Genomic DNA, 10,096 nt, shown 5'->3' with positions numbered 1-10,096 from the left:
GGTAGGAAGCCCATTCCCAGCGCTAAAGAGGAGATGAGAGCTCCGAGCTCTGTGCATGACAGCGCCTCTAAATACACGTGCCCTTTACATACATTTGGGAAAGCACTGAAGCGATAAAAATAAATGGGAACAACACGGCTCCTGGCGCTCCGCTGTTTGCATTTCATTGTATCGCCTCTGTACCGCTTCCATTAAGGCGGACGGGATGAGAAACATTTGAAGAATCGTACTGCGAGATTGGCTGAAGGTGAGTAGCGGAAGGTTTCTTTGCCTGTTTTCCACGTGGACACTCAAGAATAAGAAGACAGAGACAGTTGAGGAGTTTATTATTTTGTCCACCGCTCTACAACAATGATTTACAAGTGCAGAAAAGCAGTATCTTTAAACTGCGATTGCTAATTACATGTCACAAGGAATGAAATGAAATGAATGAGGGAATGACCGAAGGTAAACACCTTGCAATTCGATTTGAAGAATACTATTTAGGAGCACCTTATTGCGGGAGGTTTTTGGGGTGCCCCTTGAGCGATGAAAAATATGCCGCTTTTTAAAACCGTATTTAAGACCGCAGCATGATTGGGAAGAGTGCGCTGTGCGGAAAGATGGTTATGCATGACAACCTCGTCTGGGTTAACTGCGTAGTGTTTCCGCCAGTGGTCTCCTCCGGCGGAGTGGCTCACAAAGAGGGAGAACACCAAAAAGGAGACGTGTCACGCTGCAAGCGCACAGTGCTCGCAAAGTGCAGAATGCATTGGCCCGGTGAGCGCTGGGGGATAACTCCTTCACGGAATTCATTCGTTCAAGAAGACCGCAGCAGAAAAACAACAGGGCCGAATACATTCCCATAGCGCTACCCGTTCTTATATCGCGAATCCATCCCCGATCCAATTAAATCCACTTCTGATCTAATCCAATCTACTTACGAATCCACGAATCCAATCTTTAATGTGATTTAGGTCGTAGTGCACCGAACAAGAGGCGAAAAAGTAGAGAATAGGCGTGCACTATAGTCAATTCATGAGTAACATAATAATGTTTAGGCTAGAATGAGTGAGGAATTTAGCGCGGGTTCAATTAATGACAAGAACAAATGCATGCTGAAACGAATTAGCCGATGATTGAAATAATGAAGCAAGCTTCAACAGCGAGGCGATTATATGCAAAGGACCCTTAGGTTTCTCCTGCACACTTTGAAACAAGGACTGCCTTGAGGCTGAATGGAAGCTGTTCCGCCGTAGCAGCCGCTTCTTCATTGACTAGGAATAAACGTAGGCCTATCGAGACAAGAATCTAACTTTGTAGCGGTTGAGCTCCGCTAAGGGAATGTCGACAGAGTCGAGTCCTTGGATCTTTCCTTCGTCGGGAAGGATGACGTACTTCTGAAGGAGGGAAGTGATGTACAGGAAGATCTCCACGGAAGCCAAGATCTCGCCGGGGCACATGCGTTTTCCTGCGAATGGAAGATTGCCATGAAACTACATTTTTGCTTCAGCCGCAAAAACACCGCGTGGGGTTCTTAGGTGTGGGAGAGAGTTGAATGGACACAGATGAGACTCCAGGAGTCTATGATGGAATGTCTCCCACCAGGTTAGTATCAAGTGACAGACCATTAAACGGGGCTTCTTAGTATAGGGCACTATAAAACGGCACAGAATAGCTGTACATAGTGATAAAATTTAAGTTTTACAGATTTCTTAAAATTAACTAATGAGTGGTACGTGACATCCTCCTCTCCACACAAGTTACGCGGCCAGGGGGACACAAAGTATATAATTGCCGCCGTCACCGGATAACAATAATCACTGCCACCAGTTATTGATTGTCACCATCAGACACATAATTTGCTCACATTTATTAATGAACATTTTAGCCACTGAAGCTAGCGTGAATGTTTATGTTGGAAACAGAGGCTATGGATGGTCGCCCTATGCGGCTGGCAGAAGAAACGCCGCGTCGGGTCGGGAGGAGTTTCGCGGTAATTGTCACCGTCATGCTTGCGCAATCTTGCAGATCGAGCTGAGAATCTGGACGCGAATATCTCCGAACACATGCAGGCTGCGCGAATTGTACCAAATGGAATTGGGTAGGGATACGACTGTTTCTTTGCTTCCATTATAAACACACCCGCTTACTACAGTCCATAAAAAGTTCATGAATAGATTTTAGTTAATTGGTAGCTGCCTGATGATGACAATTATCATACCACTTTGTGGCCCGCTGGCCGCATAACATATGTGCCGAGGTGGATTTCACGTACCTACCAGCAACGTTAATGGAATTCCATTAACGTTGCCTACCAGGGCCCAATTTTAAGAATTCTGTAAAGCTTGATTTTGATCACCCTGTGTGTTGCCGTCTCTCGTGCGTTTCTTTTTTAGTTCCCTTGTTTACTCAAGAAGATTCGATCGGAGCTCCTCAACTGAAAAATTCAGGGGGCACTTTGGCTCTCTAAAGTGCTGCAAGGCGAAAGCGTTTCCTGGCCACTTCGTTTTCATTTTTTATTTTTCATATTTTTTTTATTTTTTTTGCTCCTTTTCTTAATTTTGTTGTTTTTATTTTTATTTTCACATCTCACTTTTATTTTGTTTTTATTTTTGTTTATTTTCTTATTTTCTTATTTTTATTTTCCTTTTCTTGACTTTACTCCTTTTATTTTATTTATGAAGCCCATGCATTCACTAGATGTGCATTTATTCATGCTGGAACTTTGAGCCTTTAAGCAGTGACGCCGAAAGGCGGACGAATCTGCCGACGCGTCTGTCGACACGTCTGTCGACACTCCTGCCGACGCGTCTGTCGACACTCCTGCCGACGGGTCTATCGACACTTCTGCCGACGCGTCTGTCGACACGGCTGCCGACGCGTCTGCTAACGACAGTATGAGGCATTAAAGGATTTCGCCTTAATAAATCCTCGATATTCGACCGCCGCGGCCGGAACTAACCCGAACGATGCGGGCTCGATCCCGGTCGCGGCTGTCGATTTTCGATGGAGGCGAATTTTTAGAGGTCCGTGTACTGTGCGATGTCAGCGCAAGTTAAGGAACCCCAGGTGGTCTAAATTTCCGGAGCCCTTCTCTACGTCGTCCCTCATAGCCTGAGTCGTTTTGGGGCCTTAAACCCTATAAAAACAAACCAAACCAAGCCAAACCAAACCAAACCAAACCAATCATTTCAAGAAACCGAAACTTAGACAAACAGGACTGCTTCATAGACGGTAAGGAAATTTCAACTATCTTGTTATTAAGAATTGTAACGCTTGCATACTGATAAGCTGCCGCTACGGCCTTTGTTTGGCGCACATGGCGTAGGTTCAAATACTGTGCAGCTTCTCCCAGCCTATAATTTGTGGGGTTGGCCTTATCGAGAGTTCTGAACAACCCTTAACGCAATACAAGCGTGTATTAGCTGTCCACTGCGGCACCTCTTTCTCTATTTCTTCTTTCACTCCTACCTTCTCTACATTCCTCCTTTCTTTTGCGGCGCTGTTCGGGTGTCCACCGAGACAAGTACAGCGCCATTTACTTTCCTCAAATACCAATTTTCAATTTATGTGTCTTGCAGTCTAAACGTAGGCTGTTTCAAATAACTTTGGGAGAAAACTGAGTACTTCTTGAATAGGGGCTTCTCTCACCGATGGAGAATGGAATGAGGTACTCAGGCTTCGGCTGTAGCAAGGAGCCATCTTCCCTCAAGAAGCGGCTCGGGTCGAACTTGGATGGCTCCTTCCACAGGGTCGGGTCGTTGTGCACCGCCCAGACATTAGGCGACACTGTGGTGCCCTTTGGAATGAAGTACTCGTCGAAAAACGTGTCCTCGCCAGCGCTGTTATCGGAAAGGGAGGCAGAAAATACGGGGAAAGGATCAAAGTCGTCAAGCTGTTATTAATTAGTCACATTTTAGGGCAAAGTGTGGGGGGATTATGCAGTCGACTCTTGTGGTCAACGCTCGAGAAAAAGTGCAGAACTTGAAATTCCCGCCTGTTTTTAGGGTTTCTAGCTGGTATTTATGTACTGGTACCTGAACACACCTTGAAAAATGAGCCATAGCGAGTCCTGCCATTGTTCTATGTGGATCCTACAGGACGCGTTTTCCTACAGGATGCCTACAGGATCCAACAAGACGCCGCAAGATCTTCCGTGTACTGGCATTTAAACACACTGAGGAGTGAACCATAACGAGACCTGCAATACTCGCAGTGGATCCTAAAGGACGCATTTTCCTCCGTGGAGTCTACAGGATCCTACAGGACGCCGCAAGATCCTCCATGTACTGGTATTTAAACACACTTTGAAGAATGAACCATAACGAGACCTGCAGTTACTCCCAGTAGATCCTACAGGACGCCTTTTACAGACGATAGGAGAGGTACTGTGAAGTTAGGGGTCTCAGACGACCCCCAATTGCGCCGAAAGTATCTCCCAGCCTACCTTCTGGGCACACCGAGCGGCGAGACGGTCTTCCAGCGGTACATCTCCCAGATGCAGGCCATCGTGTAGGGCATCTTGTTCCTGTCCTCCCACGCGGGCTGCCGCTCCCTGCCCACCACTTCATCGATCTCCCGCCGAATCCTCGCCTGCACCGTGTCCGGCTTGTCGGCGAGATTCAGAACGTGCCACTGGAGCGTGACGGCCACGGTGTTGGACCCGGCGATGAAGAAGCTCAGAAGGTTGCCGACAAGGTGCCGGGCTGCGGTGGTAATCAGCCCCGTTACCACGACCACATCGATGCAATGACATCGATTCTCTCAGTTGCGTCTGATTTTTTTTATGAACTACTCAAAGGCAGTCGTTACACCTTTTCTCGTTTAAACTTTCCTTACCAGGGCATTCGTAACTCCGTAGGATTTTCACGACACGACACACGATACAGGCTGTACGAACAACACACACGTTAAAGTCAGTGGGAACGCGGGGTCCGTTTGATTTCATTACAGTAATGAGGAAATTGTAAAGCCACCGGAAAGCAAATAGAAACCATATCGAAATCATAGGTAAGTGTACCGTTTTTCGTACATTCGTATACGGTGCAATCGCAACGATTGCATGGGAGTTACGATTTACTGATGAAGCTATATGGGCGAATATAGCTATATGCCACAGAAAACGATTAAGTATCTGCTCCATTCGGTCAGTTTCTTCATGAATGTTGCGAGTGGATCCCTGTACAGAAAGAGTTTATGGCAAAGAAAGCCGAAACCTAGGCCAGCAACTGTATTCGAGTTGATGTAAACAGGAGAAATTAAGAGCTCATACATCTTACAAGATAATACACTCTCCTCTGGAGATTCAATCCTCATAATATTGTTTCCGTTTTTTTCATAAGCAGCAGCAAACATACAATATATATGAAGGGTAGAAGCCGACAGTTATTGAAAAGCAGGAAAACACAGGGAAATATTTTTATTATTCGCGCTTTCGGGGTGGGCACGTCATCGGGAGCGAGGGCGCTCCATCCGACGACGACAAAAGAAAAACTCGAGGCCCGTGGCAGCAATTGAATATGAACGACAACAGAAAGCTGGGTAACAAGGCTAAGACATCCGGCGCTGTAAACTGTACTGTTTCATGTGCACCGTTTAGAACGGTTACAGCGGGAAAAAACAGCTAGTTTAATCGGTTAAGGGAACATGCAAGTCCACGGAAAGAATTTGGCAGACCACACTCCTGAGTACGAAAAAAAAAAAAAAGAGAGAAGCGCGAGTGCATCGCTGAATTTGATTTTGGTCGAATTTTAAACAAGTATCGGGAACAAAGGACAAGGAAAATTATTGAAACGCTTGTGATCAAAGAGGGACGAAGATTACATCTGTGTTCCGTCAATAGCACGCCAACGAAAGTAGCTGGCGTATCTTGAATATGAGTGGGCGATGGTTTCCCCGATAGTTAATTTCGCCTGTGTTTTGTATTTTCTAGCTCTTTTCCATTGGCCCTGTGTATATATGTGCGCTTTTGACGGTCATTAAACAAGGTCAACCAGCGTTTCGTTTGTGTCTGTACTTATTTCGTCCAGACTCAGCGTTGTTCCGTACGTCCACTTCTTTAAATAGTACGTTTTTGTGCCCTTATAAAGAAAAGCATCCAATTCTCACTGAAAAGGCAGCTTCTTATCTGGGACAGCTACAAGCGATAGGAAGGAACAACAACCTACTTTGAAAATAGGAACCAGGGTCATTCTTGTTCTCTTCGATTGTCCTGAGGTATCCGTCAATGAAGTCTCGGTTAAAATGCTCGTCTAAAGTCGCTTTGTGCTCCTCAATCTGTCGTCTGAAATAAAAAGCAGCAGAAAATACGCATGCCTGCATGAAAACAGCAGGAAGAGGTGCGTGCCGACATTCCCGGTTCGCATTGGAAAGTTTCAAGGAAAGGGATGAACGGAAGCTCTACAGAGCATTACTATTGCGCCAAAGGCGGAACTGGTTTATCCCACTACAAATACCGTCTGCAGGAGAACAATTTTGTCACCGTTCACCATGCCCTCCGTTGCACCTTCTAGTGAGTTAAACGCTAACCAGGAAATCCTCGATATTCTACAGCTACAGCTTCTGTAGAAAAAAATTCACATACGAGCAATGCGATGCATGTGGCAGACTATATGTGTAAGCATTAGTGTTTCACCAGGACAGAGCAGCCGCTAAAGCCGATTCACTCGATGTTCAGTTCGCCCGCGGCCCGCGCATCACGTGTTCATGCGCCACTAAAAACTGGCCTGCGATTTCAAGGCTTCAAGCGGACGCGACGGACCAAAAAAGCAAAAAAGCAGTTGCCAGATTATTTTAAAGTGTTTGGCAAGGCTGGTGGAACAGGTTTTTCCTCCCGACCCATGACTGTGCGACTGAATGAAAGAAAAACTTAATTGAACTGCGGGGGAAGTCCTGCAGAGTGGGTGCTGCCCTTTGTCCAATTCCTCAATAGCCTGGGCCGTCTTGCTAGCCCAGTTGCCAGAGCTAGTGCACGCATATCTTCGCGGGCCGCCGCTAATTCCCGCGAGGGGAGAGGCACCTGTGCTTCCTTGCTTGACCAGCACGCGGGCCGACAGCGCGCCTCTCAATGTGGTGACGCATGAACACGTAATGCGCGGGCCGCGGGCGAATGGACCGTCGTGTGAGTCGGCCTTAAAGGGTTCAGACAGTGCGAGCGGGTGGCGTGATCCAGTCGATAAATTACGTGCTACACACCGTACCATCGGTCCACTCTCCGGATCAAATCCAGCAATCAGCAAGTGCAACACACACCGCACCCCTCTCCACTCTCCTATCTCCTCTACTTCGAGTGGCGACCGCAGTGACCCTCTCGCCACCCGTCGACTCCTACTGCTCTCTCCCACTTTACCTTTCTCTCCTCACCTTAAAGTAGAAAGGCGATTTCCTTCTCTGCCCTTTTCCCCCAACCACTCGAGGCTTCACTGGTCAACGCCGGACACGTTTTTTCCAATATTGGATATTCTAATGCTAACGCATTAAAGGTGCACTGAAGAGGAATCTGAACTCGTCTTTTTGCTGCAGGAACTCGATCTGCACGTTCTGAGCACTCTTAGAAACTTCGACTTATTGCCCTGTGGGGCCGATATCCCTAATTAAATCGAATTAACGTCCGGCTCCCGCCTTTATTTTTTGAATTCTCCCCGTACGGTGGGAGGAGTCGACCAACGCGGGAGTGCCTTTCAGCCAGCTCCGTGGAGGCTTTGCTTTCGCTTTATTTTGTTTTTTAGGTTTCCGTGAATAAATAGTTTCATTCGCAGATAATATAGCCGCAAAATAAGCCAGCAGAAATAAAAATACGCGCGGAATATTTGCTTCTACGGATTACTACGTATTACTCCGCCGATGGCAGAGCGGCAAGCCGCCACGGGACTGGGTGAAAGGCACTCCACGCGTTGGTCGACTCCGCCCACCGTACGGGGAGAATTAAAAAACGGGAGAATTAAAAAAAAAAAGGCGGGAGCCGTACGTTAATTCGATTTAATTAGGGAAATCGGCCACGCAGGGCAATAAATCGAAGTTTCTAAGAATGCTCGGAACGTGTAGATTGAGTTCCCGCGGCAAAAAGACGAGTTCAGATACCTCTTCACTGCTCCTTTAAAACAAATTGCAAATGCGCACAAGAAACGCTAAGATAAGGCATTCCTTTATTTAAAAAGTATTAAAAAATTGACAACATACTTGAACACCTTTAGTTCTCCCTTTCGTGTTAAACTTGCTTTAGGGCGCGGTCAATAAAGGATAAAAATATCTTTATAAGTACGAGGGTTACGCAGGATCCGATGCAGATCCCTTATTTTTGGCGATAAAATTTGTTCTCAAATGAGAAAAAGGACACACTAAGATAAAATTTGAGCATCCTCCCAAAATTACCTACAGACACGCCTGAGGAGTTGACCCCAATGGAACCGCTACTTTCTATAGTCTTTCTTGCAGAAGTAAACAAGATATCATGGGACAGAGAATAAAATAAGTCCAACATATACTGAAAACAGTTGCGTGTTGTGTACATCTTTGTAGGCTTTGTGCGTCGAGATGACAGCCCCGCGACGTAGTTACCGCATCCGATGGAGAATCCACGTTTTCGGCCCAACAAGAGCTAAGCCAGATACAAAATCTCGCCTTCCCGGCATTCCCGCGATGGATGAAGTGCTTTTTATGAAACTGGCAGACGGTGGCGCAAACTTTCACTCTCGGTAATTCTGAGAAACTCTATCCTTCAGCGCATTGCCGCATTCGTCTGCAAACGGAATTATTGCACTTTACGCACAGTGGATAAAAAGGCGAAGCATCTCTTTTTGGTTACGAAACCAGAGGGCCAGCGGTGGTTTAGGGGGAAAGATGCGATCATTCGCGAAAAGGGCATTCGAACGCCAGGTGGTATCCGTGGCGCTGGGACCAAGACTCTTGAAAGCAGGCCGCCGCTACTCGTACCCCTGCGTGGATGTAAAGACGGGCCTGGCATCGCCTCCGCTGTGTTCCACATTTGGGATGTGCGATGATATAAAAACATTACCTTATGTGTATTACAGTGTACAACGCGGAAAGGTGTGTCTTGTTCGCTTCCCTCAAGAATACAGAAGGCCCTCACAGCTCCCTTCTCTTCAGGACAATGTCTACCCGCGCGGAAACCAGTGGTAAAGAAAGGAGACTTCGCGCCTTCTTTTAAAGTTTATCCAGGTCTCGGATTTGGACTCTAGATGGTGACCGCAAGAGTTGATATTGGCTGTTTAGATGATTGTGTTTAGATTCATGTAGATCAGTCGGGTTTCAACTATGTGCTTGAGAGCGGCCTTTATTTAGCATTTAAGTGTCACTACGGTGAAGCTGTTGCCGGCAGAATCCGCAAGGCTAACTCCTCCAGTAGCTTGCAACAACCTCAACTAGCGCCGCCGCTGGGACACACCTGCACTCCCCATTCTAGTTCACTGTAACCGAGTGAGCTCGGGCCAAGAGTATTATCCACATTAATTGTGCGGTGCACACGCAGAAGGGGGGGGGGGGGGGGGGAGCATTCGGTGCGCCTGCATTTATGCATCAAAAGAAATAGAAACCGCTACGCAGTTTTTATGAGGCTCCACTAACGCCACAGTAGACATCCGTCGCTAGGTATCGCAACACGTGGAATGAAACCAATATGAAAGACATGGCGTTGTCAGGTTACTTGGCCTGCTGTTTTTCCGAAGCTATAGGCATGCTTTCGAGTTTAAAACAATAAAAGAGGTTCGGCGTGTACGATCCATTGAATGTTGATAGGTACGGAAGTGCCGATAATGAAACCCACCTGGACAATTTCAACCATCATTTGCTCACCGAAATTGCCCCCTGCGAGCCGTTTCTTTTCCGCAGGGTATACGCACAGGAAGAAGCAAAGAGCCGGAGTTAATTGAATGATCGTCCTGAGAAAAACGGCTCTAGAAAAACACGATACATTTCGCAAAGTTTGAAAAGTGGATTAAACTAACAGAATGCGAAGGTAATCCGGCTATAACCGATGTCTTTGAAGAAATTTCTCGAAGGCGAGTAAACGTTTAAGAAGGGAATTGAAGTTAGAATGGTCTTGGAAAACTTTCTAACGCAGAGCGCATCTAAAATATTAAAATGTTATTCTGTTAGC

General features: G+C 46.6%; 1 protein-coding gene across 1 annotated transcript in view; it reads right to left on the bottom strand.

Moving 5' to 3' along the window:
- Positions 1 to 633: 633 nt before the first annotated feature.
- The window catches only part of LOC149372020 (cytochrome P450 2A9-like), a 28,015-nt gene continuing 18,552 nt past the window's right edge, over positions 634 to 10,096 (bottom strand). The window contains exons 6-9 of the mRNA XM_089585602.1: positions 6,150 to 6,265; positions 4,430 to 4,688; positions 3,634 to 3,824; positions 634 to 1,450 (exon numbers count right to left, since the gene is read on the bottom strand). Of these exons, the coding sequence (XP_089441728.1) occupies positions 1,275 to 1,450; positions 3,634 to 3,824; positions 4,430 to 4,688; positions 6,150 to 6,265 (742 nt within the window). The 3' untranslated portion in view covers positions 634 to 1,274. The remainder of the gene's footprint in view (positions 1,451 to 3,633; positions 3,825 to 4,429; positions 4,689 to 6,149; positions 6,266 to 10,096) is intronic.

This window comes from Amblyomma mixtum, chromosome 1 (assembly GCF_055824585.1).
Source record: "Amblyomma mixtum isolate Tamu chromosome 1, ASM5582458v1, whole genome shotgun sequence".
Lineage (NCBI taxonomy): Eukaryota > Metazoa > Arthropoda > Arachnida > Ixodida > Ixodidae > Amblyomma > Amblyomma mixtum.
The sequence above is the reverse complement of the archived record's forward strand: the minus strand, read 5'-3'. Positions and strand labels throughout refer to the sequence as shown.